The sequence below is a fragment of the Cebus imitator genome, unplaced genomic scaffold (genome assembly GCF_001604975.1).
Source record: "Cebus imitator isolate Cc_AM_T3 unplaced genomic scaffold, Cebus_imitator-1.0 Scaffold285, whole genome shotgun sequence".
NCBI classification, from domain to species: Eukaryota; Metazoa; Chordata; class Mammalia; order Primates; family Cebidae; genus Cebus; species Cebus imitator.
The window spans coordinates 688501-703454 of NW_016107600.1; the positions used below are offsets into that span (position 1 = coordinate 688501).

The 14954-nt window shown below is 50.9% G+C and overlaps 2 protein-coding genes across 8 annotated transcripts in view; both read left to right on the forward strand.

Moving 5' to 3' along the window:
• Positions 1–3005: 3005 nt before the first annotated feature.
• Positions 3006–8082, forward strand: IGFBP6 (insulin like growth factor binding protein 6). Its single transcript, XM_017501784.2, has 4 exons — positions 3006–3681; positions 6510–6655; positions 6839–6958; positions 7766–8082. The coding sequence occupies exons 1-4, from the start codon at positions 3351–3353 to the stop codon at positions 7886–7888; spliced, it is 720 nt and encodes a 239-aa protein (XP_017357273.1). The 5' UTR covers positions 3006–3350; the 3' UTR covers positions 7889–8082.
• A 1018-nt stretch (positions 8083–9100) lies between these two features.
• Positions 9101–14954, forward strand: part of SOAT2 (sterol O-acyltransferase 2) — a 20680-nt gene continuing 14826 nt past the window's right edge. For 2 of the 7 annotated variants that reach the window (XR_005195935.1, XR_005195936.1), the window contains exons 1-5: positions 9101–9699; positions 10210–10265; positions 11783–11919; positions 12242–12301; positions 12588–12695. Coding sequence is in view for 4 of the 7 variants with exons in the window: in XM_037728972.1 (XP_037584900.1) it covers positions 9582–9699; positions 10210–10265; positions 11783–11919; positions 12242–12301; positions 12588–12695 (479 nt within the window). In the remaining 3 variants the exon portion in view is untranslated. The remainder of the gene's footprint in view (positions 9700–10209; positions 10266–11782; positions 11920–12241; positions 12302–12587; positions 12696–14954) is intronic. The other 5 variants (XR_001817366.2, XM_037728972.1, XM_017501769.2 and 2 more) reach the window with 5 other exon arrangements.

Consider the following 14954-nt stretch of genomic DNA (forward strand, 5'->3'; position numbering starts at 1 on the left):
AAAAAAAAAAAAGAAAAAAAAAATGAAAAAACTTTAAGGCCAGATAGGGGAATAATTAGAAGGACTGATGAAAAAGAATAGGTAATTTCATGAGAAAAGAGTGGAGGGTGACTGGGGAGATTGGGATAATGATGAAACCACTGACAAAAATGGGAAAGCTAAGGAATGGTTTGTGGGAGAGGATAAGTAAGGTTTTAGATGTGTTGAGTTTCAAATAATAACAGGCAGAAAATTCCATTAGAAGCTTAGCAAATGTATTCTGGTTTATTTCCCATTTTCTTCCTTTGAATGCCTAACATTCTGATAGCCCTGTTGGCCATGACGACACATTAAGGCCCCAGAATTTAACTGTAGATGGCCTCTGATAGTCCAGGTGATCATGTTTAAACCTTTGAGAGTGACAACTCACAACCCATGAAGAGGTCTCCAGAGTTGGGCCTGCCCAGCAGATGCTTCTTACAAAGATCTCTAGCAGCATTCCCAAGGATGAGTAGGAGGCCAGTGAGGTAGAGACGATAGTAATGAGACAGGAGAGAGGGTCATAGAAAGCTCAAGCTCTGGGTTCAAATCCCTATTCCATCACTCATCTCTTTGAAGCCTCAGTGTGCTCCTATGGGAAGAATAATGGAAATAATAACAGCACCCACTTTATAAACATATAGTGAAGATTAAATGTAAAATGTGGCGCTGTCCTGGTGTATTAGTCCATTTTCATATTACTGATAAAGATATACGTGGGTCTGGGCAATTTACAAAAGAAAGAGTTTTACTGGACTTACAGTTCCACATGGCTTGGGGAGGTCTCACAATCATGGCAGAGGGTGAAAGGCACATCTCACATGGTGGCAGACAAGAGAAGAGAGAGCTTGTGCAGCTAAACTCCTGTTTTTAAAACCATCAGATTTGATGCAACCTATTCACTATCACAGGAACAGCACGGGGAAAGGCCTGCCCCCATGATTCAATTAATCCCATCAGGTCCTTCCCACAACACATGGAAATTATGGAAGCTACAAGACGAGATTTGGGTGGGGACCTACAACCTCCACCTCCTGGGTTCAAGTGACTCTCCTGCCTCTGCCTCCCAAGTAGCTGGGACTACAGATGTGTGCCACCACGCCCAGCTAATTTTTTGTATTTTTAGTAGAGACAGAGTTTTACCATGTTGGCCAGGATGGTCTTTATCTCCTGACCTTGTGATCTGCCCTCCTCAGACTCCTTAAGTGCTGGGATTTACAGGCATGAGCCATTGTGCCCAGCCATAATTTCTACTACTGCGCAATGCTCTAGATCATCTATTTTCCCTGTCATGGCCCCAGAATCAACTATTTCTCCAAGAAATGGAGAAACGTTCTTCCTTTTGTTAGAGAATGGTATTTAGAAACCTAGATCTAGCTTCGAGGTATGCTACTGTTACTGCAGTGTCATTGCTCCTAGGCCCTCTGGAGCAACAGAGATAGGTAATACATGTATGTATACTAACCATGTGTATATAGGTATCTATCATCATTTCTGTATCTATTCATCTGGCTACATATTAAGCTAAATACAAGTTCACACTGCTGTCTCCCATTCTAACCCAGTACTACAGAGTTCCTCTCGTGAAAGAGCGAGACTCCATTTCAAAAAAAAAAAAAATCCACACTGGGATCCTGCAAAGCACAGCCATCTCCTCCCCCTTCCCAGCTTTCCACAAGCTTTCCCTCTTATTCAAGAGCATCAGGCCAAAGTCCAGGAGAAAGACCCTAAAACCCTAGCCAGAATCATGTGCAGGACAAAAGAAATAGTGATAAAGGGTGTGGGGCAGGGCTCCAATATCCCGGAACCCATCTCTGACCAGCCTTGGTTTCAGGGAGCTCGGTCAGAGCTTGGGGCAGGGGGTGGAAGAGCCTTGGTGGAAGAAAGCTGCCCCATACCCCTCTCCTCCTGGCCTCTCCAGTCTGCATCAGTGTCTCAGGGCCACAGGAAAACACCATTCCCCAAACACAGGTCCGTAGGGAAGAGGCAGTGCTGATAATGAGGTTCATTTTATTTCATATTTACCTAAAAGTTCAAGAGGCCCTTGCTGACATTCTTGCTTGGGGCCCAGAATTTAAACTTAGTCACTGCCCAGAGCCCTTGTTTTAGGAAAGAATGAGATGGCCCCTGTTGCATAACCCAGAGCTGGGTGGGTGTGGGCTGCTGAAGGAAACAGTCCCTCTTCCTCTCTCTTGTGAGGCTGGGCTAGGGGTGTTTGGGTGGGCAGGACACTGCCTAGGAGAGGTGGGTGGGGAGCATAGGATGCTGACCCTTGGACTTCAGGTGGACAAGTAGGCAGGCAAAGACGCCGAGACCAGTCCTTCTCCAAAGCCCCTTGGGCACAAGACAGCCTGATGTATCTAGAGAACCCAGTGGATGACTGGGAGGGAAGGGGACAGATTCTGGGAGAGGAGAGGAATGGAGGAGTGAGCTTACCTGAAGAAGGGAGAGGGGAAGGGGGATGTGATCTGCTTTCTGGCCACTGTCCCCAAGAGCATCCTGAATATGAGTTCCTCTCACTCTGTCCCTCTCTAGTTTCAACCGGCCAATTTCCCCCGTTCCCTACCTCCCAGCCAGTTCTCACCCTGCACAACAGCCCTCTCCCATCCTTCCAGACTCCACAGGCACCCACAATGCTAGGGTCTCCCACGGTTCATTCAAGGTGTATTCCTCCCAGTCTGGCTCCCCTCAGGCCCCTTTTCTCCATAGTCACATCTCAGGGGTGCTGTCTCTTGCCCTTTTCCCAGTTTTGCCCCTCCTCTCTTCCTTTCCTCCTCTGCCCTGGTCTACTTCCCATCAGCAAAACCCCGTTATCCACCCTCTCCATCTTTTCTCTGTCTCTACACGTTGGCCCACTCCTCTCGTGATCCACACACCATCTCTTTTCAGTTCCCTTTCAGCCCCCATCTTCTCCCTCCCCACCAAGTCCCTGCAAGCTCGCGTCTTCCTACACACACACTAAGTGGATTGCACTCCCGTCCTCCCCCTCTTCCGCTCCTCTCCACCCTCCAGTCCCTCCAGCCAGCTCTACAGCTCCCAAATTCCGGGCGAGATTCCCGGGAACAAAGCAAGAAAAATCAGAGCAATTTGGGAAGTAAACAGAAACTGGAAAGGGAGGGGGAAAGAAAAGTGGGAGGACCCAGGTTGGGGGGGGGGCCTCCCCAGTCCCACCCAGTTTAGGGAATGCCCCGGCCCTCTCCCCTACCCCCCTTCACCTGGCTCTTAAAGGGCCCAGCCCCTGGCCGGTGGCTACTTAAGACAGAGGGGCGGCGGCGGGCAGCAGCAGAGCTGCGACTGCTCTGGAAGGAGAGGACCGGGCACAAACCGTGACCATGACCCCCCACAGGCTGCTGCCGCCGCTGCTGCTACTAGCTCTGCTGCTCGCTGCCAGCCCAGGAGGCACCTTGGAGCGGTGCCCAGGCTGCGGGCAGGGGGTGCAGGCGGGTTGTCCAGGGGGCTGCGTGGAAGAGGAGGATGGGGGGCCGCCAGCGGAGATCTGCGCGGACGCTGAGGGCTGTCTCAGGAGGGAGGGGCAGAAGTGCGGGGTCTACACCCCTAACTGCGCCCCAGGACTGCGGTGCCACCCGCCCGAGAACGAGGAGGCGCCTTTGCGGGCGCTGCTGCTAGGCCGAGGCCGCTGCCTCCCGGCCCGCGCGCCTGCGGGTGAGTCCGCGCCCCGCCCCTGCCCCGCCCACGTGAGACCCGCGTCCTGCAGGCAGGGTCCTGGGGAAACGGGAGTGGACGACCCTGCAAGCCTCTGCACCCTGGCCCTTGACGCTTCCTATCTTGGAGGGGCACATTTGTGTGGGGGAGAAGGGGTGCGTTCAGGAAGCTGGGGTGCGGCCAGGGGACCTGGGGATACAGCAGAAGGTGTCCGCATCCGGCCTTCTTTTTTGCTCCATCGATTTACCCTTGAGGGAGTACCCTTGCAGGTGGGAACTTGAGGGCAGCCGAGGGAGAAATAGGGTTTTAGGGACATCCCGTGTGCCCCAGCAGGCCCAGCTCCTACAACCCTAGACGACCAAGCTGGGGAAAGGACCCAAATGTTGTTCTCAGCTTCCACTTGGAGAAAGAGGGAAGGGAACCTGAGACTTCAAATTTCTGCACACGCTGAGAAATGACTCCTTTCCTCCTAATACCGGTGTTCGAAGCACCTGAACAGGAGGGGTCTAGAACCGAAAAGGCCCCAAATCCAGAGTTGTATTAGACTCGACTACGGACTGAGGACAGGCTAGGGCGTAGGGTGGGGGAGAGGAGAAAGAGCGGGGGGCGGGGAGAGGGAATCTGCCGAATCGTGGTTATGATCTAAACCTGCTCAGAACCGTTCACCCATCCTACCCCACCCTGCTCCAGGGAGGAGAGCAGAAGCTGAGTCACTGGGTGGGTGGGACAGATGTGAATCAGCACTGAAAACATGGGGGACAGCGGGGAGACCGGGAGGGCAGGAAATGCAAACTGCGCATCCCAGAGGCTCTGAGTGCCTTCCACAGGAAGAGATGGAAGAACACGGAGGTTCTTTCTGTCCCAAATGCCTGAGTGCAGGCTTCCGGGAGTCCTCCTAGAAGTGAGCTGGGTGGATGAGAGGAGGCAGTTTGGAGCTAAATGGTTGGGTGCTAAAAGTAGGGAATCAAGGACAAGTTCTGTGGAGGACGGGCATCCTGAGGAAGAAGGATCAGACTCAGGATGGCAGGGAAATGTCTTCTGGGTTATGAGTGGTAGTTAGCTGGGAGCTTGTCTTTGGCCATAGAGGGAGAGAGAGGACCCCTTTAGGGGTTCTGATATCTGATTTGATATTAGGCAAATTCCAAGCAGTACGTGCTCCCCTTCCTGCCTTTTCCTAGACCTGACTTATTTCCTCACCCCTTCCCAGTCCTGAGCTCTCCCCGAACCCTCTGGAAACTTTCTCCAGAGCCAGGAACAACCTGCAGGTTGGAAGCCCCTCTTTTTCTGCACCGTCTTAATCTGCCCTCAGCCGATCTTGGTTAAGCGTTGAATCCATGTGCTCCTGGGACCAGTAGGATTGAGCTGGCCTAAGCCACAGGGTACTAGAAGGGAGAGGTTCCCACTGCAGTACTCAAGAAGTAGCCACATCTCAAGCGGGTTGAGTCACAGCAAGGTCACAGCAGGGACACACATTCCATTTGGGGCCATTATGACCCCCCTCCTACATCCGTTGCTCTTCTACCACATCTCCCGGGCTTCGTGCGCCCCCTTCTGGCCTCTGGTGGAACAGCCAGGTCTTTTCATTGGAAGCTCAAAGCCCCAAATAGTCCTGTGAATTTGTTCTCCATTTTTCATTTATTTATTTACAAATTTTATTCATTTATCTAATATTTATTTATTTAGAGACGGAGTCTCACTCTGTCACCAAGGCTGTAGTGCAGTGGCGCAATCTCGGCTCACTGCAACCTCCACCTCCTGGGTTCAAGTGATTCTCCTGTCTCAGCCTCTGGAGTAGCTGGGATTACAGGCGCCCCCATCGCGCCCGACTAATTTTTGTATTTTTAGTAGAGACAGGGTTTCATCATGTTGACCAGACTGGTCTCAAACCCCTGACCTCAGGTGATCTGCCCGCCTTGGCCTGGGGCCAAGTGCTGGGATGACAGGCATGAGCCACTGCACCTGGCCAATAATTTTTTTTTTTTTTTTTTTTGAGACGGAGTTTCGCTCTTGTTACCCAGGCTGGAGTGCAATGGCGCGATCTCGGCTGACCGCAACCTCCGCCTCCTGGGTTCAGGCAATTCTCCTGCCTCAGCCTCCTGAGTAGCTGGGATTACAGGCACGCGCCACCATGCCCAGCTAATTTTTTTTTTGTAGTTTTAGTAGAGACGGGGTTTCACCATGTTGACCAGGATGGTCTCGATCTCTTGACCTCGTGATCCACCCGCCTCGGCCTCCCAAAGTGCTGGGATTACAGGCTTGAGCCACCGTACCCGGCCCCAATAATTTATTTATTTTTGAGACAGGGTCTCGCTCTGTTGTCCAGGCTGGAGTGCAGTGGCACAATCATGGCTCACTGCAGTCTTGGCTTCTGGGGCTCAAGGGATCCTCCTGCCTCAGCCTTCCAAGTAGCTGGGGCTACAGGTGCATGCCACCACACCTTGGTAATTTTAAAAATTTTTTGTAGAGATGAGGTTCTCATTATATTGCCCAGGCTGGTCTCAAACTTCTGGGCTCGAGTGATCCTCCCACCTCCGCCTCTCAAAGTGCTGGGATTACAGGTGTAAACCATTGCACCCATCCTTGTTCTCCTTTTTTCTTTTTTTTTAAATATGTCTCCCTTATAAGCCTTAAAATCACTCTGGAAAATACCGGGAAATATTGTCAGGAAAAGTAATGTAACTATTTGTCAGAGAGAGAAGCTACGGCCAGCAGCATGCAATGACGGGGCGTAAGGCCCACTCTTCCTTACTTCAGTAGGTGATGTGGGTAAGGCCCTTCTTCCGCATGGCTCTGGCTGATTTCTGGCCTCTCCTCCTTTCCTTCTGTAGTTGCAGAGAAGAATCCTAAGGAGAGTAAATCCCAAGCAGATACTGCCCGCCCGCAGGATGTGAACCGCAGAGACCGACAGCGGAATCCAGGCATCTCTACCATGCCCTCCCAGCCCAGTTCTGCAGCTGTCCAAGACACTGAGATGGTGTGTTTGGGGCTGGTAGGGAGCAGGAGGGGTGGGGAGCCCTGGAGACTTCCATGTGAGACTGGTCCCTTAGGCTTGGAGATGTCTCCATTGTGGGTCCTGGGTGCTTCCCTGGTAGGCCAGTGGGTTGGAGCTGAAAGCTGGGCTGGAGCGGTTCTAAGCTGCCTGCTTTGCCTCCCCCAGGGCCCATGCCGCAGACACCTGGACTCGGTGCTGCAGCAGCTCCACACTGCGGTCTACCGGGGGACTCAGACCCTCTATGTGCCCAACTGTGACCACCGAGGCTTCTATCGGAAGCGGCAGGTGAGACTATTCCTCCCCTCCCCCTGCTCCAGCAGAAGGCTCCTGCCAGGGAGTGGGGGCAGTGGGGCTTCCATAGCTGCATAACTAAGACACTGCCCCATCTTTAAGGTCTCCATTATTAAGCACAATTATTGTCATAAAAGAGGTTTTCAATACCCATTTTTAGACTGCATTCTAGCCTGGGCGATAAAGCAACACTTCCGTTCTCTCTCCCTCTTCCTCTTCCTCTTTCTTCCTCTCCTTCCTTCTTTTTTTTACTTTTTTTCTTTATTTATTTTTCTTTCTTTCTCTCTTTCTTCCTTTTTTTTTTAATTTCTTTTTTTTTAAAAAAAAAGGATCTTCCAACTTTAGGAGAGCATAGAGAATAATGTAATTCGTTATATAAACGTACGGAGTAATCAAGCACACATTGAAGTAGAGATTGGTTAAAACCACGTAAGGACTGGTCTAGTTGTGGCTCTCAAGCTTGAGGCATCAGAGTCCTCTGGAGGGCTTATGCACAGTGGATGGCTGAGCCACCAGCGGCGATTCGGGAGCTGTGGGGTGGGGCCTGAGAATACGCATTTCTAACATGTTCCCAGGTGATGCAGATTTGGGAACGCCACTTTGAAAGCTACTGTTCCAGGCTAGCAGGATGCGCACAATTTAAAGGTTGAAGAGGGGGAACTAAGGAGAGGGAACCCAGTGGGCCTCGCTGTCCCAAGGGGACCCTCAGGTGTTTCTGCATCCTCAGACTCGGGCATCCCCTCCCATTCTCCTGCTGGAAGCCTCTGGCCTCACTCCTGACCTGTGTGCCTCTCTTTCCAGTGCCGCTCCTCCCAGGGCCAGCGCCGAGGTCCCTGCTGGTGTGTGGATCGGATGGGCCAGCCCCTGCCAGGGTCTCCAGATGGCAACGGAAGCTCCTCCTGCCCCATTGGGAGTAGGCGATAAAGCTGGGGAGGTGGGGGGGCTGCAGGGCTACTGGCAGGAACATGGAGCTTTCATCCCTCGACACATAACCCGAGCCCCACAACCCACCTGCAGGCCCTGCCCCATGGTCCCCCTCACACTGGGCCTTTACATATGCAGTTCGAAAGAGTGTTGGTGTTGGCTGGGTGTCAATAAAGCTGTGCTTGGGGTTGCTGGCTTGTGTTCTGTCTACCTTTCACAGTTCTGGAACCCCTGACCCTCTCTCTGCCCTACTAAGGCTCAACCGCACATTCCTCCTTTCCTATGGATACCTCCAGTCCTTCCTGTGACAGCCACTGGCAGAGGCTTCAAGCCATCAAGCCTCACAGAGCTGCCAGCCGGGAGGTGGGAGTGGGAACGGGAGACACTGAGATGCCTTAGTCAGAAGTTGTGACCTTGTTTCTAACACTGATCTTTGGACCCAAGGGGAGGGGAAGGATTAATAGTTAATCCCAGCAGGAACCCAGCAGAGAGGAACACTCAAAACACGTACACTTCTGTCACTTCCTACTAAAAAAAGAAGGAAATTATTACTAAGATATGAGCTCATCTCATGGCCCCTGAACCATGTGATTTTACCTGGACTAACTCATTCTGAGCTTATGATAACCTTGTGATATGAGGATTTTTTTTTTTTTTTTTTTTTTTTGAGACGGAGTTTCACTCATGTTACCCAGGCTGGAGTGCAATGGCGCGATCTCGGCTCACCGCAACCTCCGCCTCCTGGGTTCAGGCAATTCTCCTGCCTCAGCCTCCTGAGTAGCTGGGACTACAGGCATGCGCCACCATGCCCAGCTGATTTTTTGTATTTTTAGTAGAGACGGGGTTTCACCATGTTGACCAGGATGGTCTCGATCTCTTGACCTTGTGATCCACCCGCCTCGGCCTCCCAAAGTGCTGGGATTACAGGCTTGAGCCACCGCGCCCGGCCGATATGAGGATTTTTGCCCCCATTTTTAGAGGAGGAAACTGTGGCTTAACATTTTAGGTCACTTGCCTGAAATTATGCAGCTGGTAAATGACAGAGGGAGGTTTGCATCTGCTTCCTCTGTATGTGACTTCTTCCGTAGGTGCTGAAAAAGTGTTGAGCCTTCTTTCTGCCTACAGACTCACCCAAGCAGGTGTCAGGAAGCGCAGATGTTCAGGGGCCCTGGCACTCAGCCCTGAGAATCACGTGCCAACCCCATTAGAATATTACCACATGCATCAATCACACACCTTGTGGTGAAAGGGAGCTGAATGCACTGATACAGAAAGACATTTCTGACTCCTCCCTGACCTTCAGCCTGCTGGGGGAGAGACTGGAAGGCCAGCCATGCTAGGTGACAAGCTTCTGAGAGGCAAAGTTCCCCTCCCCATGACATACCCAGCCACCATTCCTGTTGGGCGGGGCGGGTAGGGGTGTTGCACCCTGGGAGCTGGGTATCTGGATAATGGTGGAGGTGTTAGGGATGTGGCCATCCCTGCGACATGCAGCAGAGCGCCCGAATCTGAGAAGCTCTGCCCTCCGGATCAGATAACCTATCGCGCTCCCAGAGGCCCCCTCCTCCTGAAAGGACTTTAGTCTTTGGAGCTGTCACCTGAGCTGAGTGGGACGAGAGCTCTACCGGGCTGGCCAAGCAGTGAAGGAAGGAGGAAACCCAGGCCAGGGCTGCCTGCTGCCGGGGGTCCCACCATGGAGCCAGGCACGGCCCGTCCTCGTCTGCAGAGGACAGAAGGGCTGGGAGGGGAGCAGGAGCGGCGACCCTGTGGAGACAGAGATGGGGAGTGGCGACCCTGTGGAGACAGAGATGGTGAGCTGCCCTGGGGGGCGGTGCAGAAGGCACCAGCGGGGCGGGGCGGGGCGTGGTGGGGGGAGATGGCGCTGTGGAGAGGAGGCTCCAACTGCCTGATGGCCTAATGTCAATCCTTCCTGCGGTCCTGAAAGGCCAAGGAAGCCAGACCCTGGCCTCCACCCTGTGCCACCCAGCTGGGAGATGGAACAGAAAAGAGCTATTCAGAGCTGTGGCCTGGCCTTGTCTTTCTGACACGTTAACCCCAGAGGGTGAATAGAGTAGCTTCCTGTTCCCTGAGTGCCCTGTTTCCAGTAATGTCCCCAGGCCCCCTGCTTGCCTGTGACATCCTCACCGCTGGCAACAGCAACTTCTCCTTCTGGTGGCCCCACCCATGATACTAGATATTGGCTGGTTGGGGTGCAAGGCGACTGCTGAGCACACAGAAAGTGTTTCCTGAAAACCAGATGCCTCTGGGTCTGCAGAACCCCAACTCCTCCCATTGACTGTGCCTTTGATCCCTCCTCCCAGGAAACACTGAGAAGCACAAAGCCCCGGACTTGGTGCAATGGACCCGACACGTGGAGGTGAGGGACGTCAGAGGTCAGAGGTCAAGCGGACAGATCCACAGTAGCAGGAAGCAGGAGTGAGGCTTGGTGATAAAGATGATTTCTTTTTTTTTTTTTTTTTAAGACAGAGTCTTGCTCTGTCGCCTAGGCTGGAGTGCACTGGCACAATCTCAGTTCACTGCAACCTCTGCCTCCCAGGTTCAAGCAAGTAGCTTGTGAGCGCCACCGGGTGTGGCTAATTTTTTATTTTTATTTTTTATTTTTAGTAGAGATGGAGGTTTTACCATGTTGGCCAGGCTGGTCTTGAACTCCTGACTTCAAGTGATCCTTCCAACTTGGCCTCCCAAAGTGTTGGGATTACAAGTGTGACCCATGGCACCCAGCCTGAAGACTTGTTCTTTTTTTTTTTAAAGGGAATATCGCTCTGTTGCCAGGCTGGAGTGCAGTGGCAGGATTGCTGCCATCTCCGCCTCCCGGGTTCAAGTAATTCTCCTGCCTCAGCCTCCCAAGTACCTGGGACTACAGGTGCATCCTACCACGCCCGGCTAATTTTTTTGTAATTTTAGTAGAGACAGTTTCATCACATTGGCCAGGATGGTCGCGATCTCCTGACCTCGTGATCTGCCTGACTTGGCCTCCCAAAATGCTGAGATTATAGGCATGAGCCACTGCGCCCAGCCGATGACTTGTTCTTGAGTGCAAACATCAGGTTAGAATTAAGGGGTAAGCCCTGGTGCCATGGCCCACACCTGTAATCCCAGCACTTTGGGAGGCCGAGACAGGCGGATCACAAAATCAAGAGATCGAGACCATCCTGGCCAACATGGTGAAACCCTGTCTCTACTAAAAATACAAAAATTAGCTGGGCATTGTGGTGGGCACCTGTGGTCCCAGCTACTTGGGAGGCTGAGGCAGGAGAACTGCTTGAACCGGGGAGGCAGAGGCTTCAGTGAGCCAAGATCGCGCCATTGCACTCCAGCCTGAGGGACAGAGCAAGACTCTGTCTCAAAAACAAAAACAAAACAAAAAAAAAAGAATTAGGGTTAAGATGGAGGGGTTTGAAGCACAAGTCCTGAGGGCAGGGACCAAAAGCCAGCCAGTAGATAGAGTCTTCCTCTTAGTGCAGCTGGAGGTCAGGGTCGAGGAGCGAAGTTCAGAGGTGACCAGGCTGGAACTCAGACCCAGGGAGTGGAAGCCTTGCTCCTGCTGTCACTCCCTGATCCTCACTGCTGCCCTGGGAAGCCAGAAGGAGATCAGCTCTGGGCAGGAATCATGGCTTCATCTTTCGCAGCACTTAGCACTGTGGACTCCTTCCCCGCTAGCAGACCCATCATCATGGATCTCCCCACCGATGCCTGCCCTTCCCCGCACAGGCCCACCCCTGCTGATCCTCTATCCCTGCTGACCCTCCATCCCTAGTTTTTTCTTTTAAAAAGCACTGTGCCTGGCATAGGTAGAAACTCAGTGGATGTCTGGTGAATGAAAGGATGGCTGACTGGAGGGACAGTGGGCTCTGCCCTGGCTTTGTCCCGTAGGCTGTGAAGGCACAATTGCTGGAGCAAGTGCAGGGACAGCTGAAGGAGCTGCTGGATCAGGCCATGTGGGAGGCCATTCAATCCTACCCATCACAACACAAACCTCTGTTCCCTGCTCCCCCAGATTCCTTGAGCAGGTGAGTCTGGCGAACAGCTTCATGGGCTCCTCTGTAGCAAGGATCATGAGCTATAAACATCACATTATGCGCCCTCACCAGCCTTGGCAGGACCACGACTCCAGCCTTCCCTCTTTCCCCCTTATCCTGTCTTCCTAACACTGGCCTCCACCTACTGGGCTGCACTCTGCCCTGGCCCTGACATTCCACCAGGTTCTGCCCTCTAGCCCTGACCCTGACCTTCCCCTACCACTCCCCTTGGCTCCCAAGTATTGACCTTCTGCATGGCCCTGCCCTCTGCCCACTGACTTCTTCCTGCCCCTGAACAAACATCTCAATTCAGGACCCAGGAGCCATCCCTGGGAAAACAGAAAGTTTTCATCATCCGCAAGTCTCTGCTTGAGTAAGTCGGGGTGACGACAGGTAATCGGAGGAAAAGAAAGGACTTGGGCTGGGGGGTCAAGGTCACCTCATTTCTCATCCCTAGGCTCTAGGTGGTTTGTGGGGAGGACTTGGAAGGGGTTTCTAAGGTGCAGGTCCCCCATTTGCCCTGGGCATGCCTGTGGAAGAAAGGCCTTTAGCTGGAGGTTCTGGATCGCTGGTCCCCATGCCTCATGTGTACAGTGTCAGCTAGTTCACATGACCCTGAGGACCCTCCCACACTGACCTTCAGGCCCCTGTCCCTCCAGTGAGCTGATGGAGATGCAGCATTTCCGCACCATCTACCACATGTTCATCGCTGGCCTGTGTGTCTTCATCATCAGCACCCTGGCCATCGACCTCATTGATGAGGGCAGGTAGGTCCCCCTCCCACCTAGGACAGGCACACCTATCTGATCAGACCCTCTGGGTCCTCAATGCCCCACCTGCCCTTGGCACAAGAGGACATAGGTCTCCCTTTGATTACTGGACATGCACCAACATTGCTGCCAACAACCTTCCCACCTGAAACTCTCTCTGGGACCCCTTCCTTCCCCAGCCTTGGTTGGCCCTTGGCTAATTTTTGTATTTTTAGTAGAGATGGGGTTTCACTACATCGGCCAAGCTGGTCTCGAACTCTTGACCTCAGGTGATCGGCCTGCCTCAGCCTCCCAAAGTGCTGGCATTACAGGTGCAAGCCACTGCACCCGGCCATAGTTTTTGAAACATAATTTTTCTCTCTGCAGTTTTCTATTTTTATTAAAAGACTGATCATGGTAGGACTGGTTTGCTTTATTATACTTTGCTTAATTATTTGTATACAGTGCAGCAAGAATAATTAGTTTTCATATAGGCCTTTTAAATTGGCTTTGATGCAACTTTGTTCCATAGAAGGAATCTGAGATAAGACTTTTTAAAGCCAAGCCCAGCCATGGATTTGTACCAATAAATACTTATGAGTTGGGTGAATTCCTCTCCTCTTGAGGTTCCAAGATAACTTGGGGTTCCTGGCCTGTCAGAAAATGACATTCTTTACCTACCACAGAGCAGAAACCCTGTGCAGGGACTGTGTATACAAAATATGAGGCCAGTTTCCAAAAGCTTTATTGGATTCATAAGTCAAGTTTGATTCCTTAAAGGAGAACACACCATTCCAGTCAAAGCCTTGGCAACATAGCCAGCTTTTCCAATTGTGTCCTGTTACAAAATAAAACAGATTCTTATTGCACTTAGGCAAATAACTGTATTACAAATAGTTTCCAAATTCTGGAGAAATCAGGTAGAGAGAAACAAATATGCTCCAAATTTTGTTCATAGGAGTATACTTTACTTAATTGTTACAAGCTGTTAATAGCTCAAAATAAAAGTTTCCTTGACTCTGAAAAGCAAAACAAAGGATTAGTAACATTTTAAGCAAAAAGTCAAAAAGATCACTTCAGTCTCCTATTAGTTCAGTTCATGCAGTTAATTCCTGTCCTGATTGATATTAATGAATATTTTAGCTCTTAAAGAGTCCTGAACATTTTTCCTCTATTCCTCTATTCTGATAATTTCTAAAGTTATCAGAAACCTGCATTCAAGAGCACCGGTTAGAGCTTTATAGCTAATTATAAAACCACCTTCTAAAGAGGACCAAAACAAGACAACAATTGTTTATGGACAACAAAAAGTTTTAGGGTAGCCATAAAGACCCAATTGACAAGGAAATCTGTTATCTCTGTGGCACACAACAGTTTAACATAACAATGGCCAGGTGCAGTGGCTCACTCCTGTAATCCCAACACTTTGGGAAGTTGAGGCAGGTGGATCATGAGGTCAGTAGTTTGAGACCAGCCTGGCCAATATGATGAAACTCCATCTCTACTAAAAATAGAAAAATTAGCCAGGTGTGGTGGCACATGCCTGTAGTCCCAACTACTTGGGAGGCTGAGGCAGAAGAATTGCTGGAACCTGGGAGGCAGAGGTTGCAGTGAGCCGAGATCTCGTCACTGCACTTCAGCCTGGGGGACAGAGCAAGACTCTGTCTCAAAAAAAAAAATATATATATATATATATATGTATTTATAATTATTATTGATAACGTACGCCAAGATATACCAGAATTATAGGAGTCTCCCATAACTTTGTAATACATACCAATAACATATTTATACAAATACAGCCCAAAGAAAGCCAAACTCCATTTTATATTTGACAATGTTTCCTGTATGATTTTTGGTACCAAAATGAGCCAAATTTCACCTTTACATTAGTGTACTATTAATGTTAAACCCAATTATTTATTTATTTTTATTTTATTTTATTTTATTTTTTGAGACAGAGTCTTACTCTGTCACCCAGGCTGGAGTGCAGTGGTGCAATCTTGGCTCACTGCAAGCTCTGCATCCTGGATTCAAGTGATTCTTTTGCCTCAGCCTCCCAAGTAGCCGGAATTACAGGCATGTGCCACCACACTCAGCTAATTTTTTTGTGTGTATTCTTAGTAGAGATGGGGTTTCACCATGTTGGCCAGGCTGGTCTCAGACTCCTGACCTCAAGCAATCCACCCACCTTGGCATTCCAAGTGCTGGGAGTACAGGCATGAGCCACTGTGCCTGGTCTTAAACCTAATTCTTTTTTTTTTTTTTTTTTTTTTT

Coding starts and splice junctions, on each gene's coding strand:
- IGFBP6 (XM_017501784.2), top strand. CDS start 3,351: ATGACCCCCCACAGGCTGCTGCCGCCGCTGCTGCTACTAGCTCTGCTG. Junction 6,656..6,838: donor CTGTCCAAGACACTGAGATG/GTGTGTTTGGGG, acceptor TGCCTCCCCCAG/GGCCCATGCCGCAGACACCT. Junction 6,959..7,765: donor GCTTCTATCGGAAGCGGCAG/GTGAGACTATTC, acceptor CTCTCTTTCCAG/TGCCGCTCCTCCCAGGGCCA.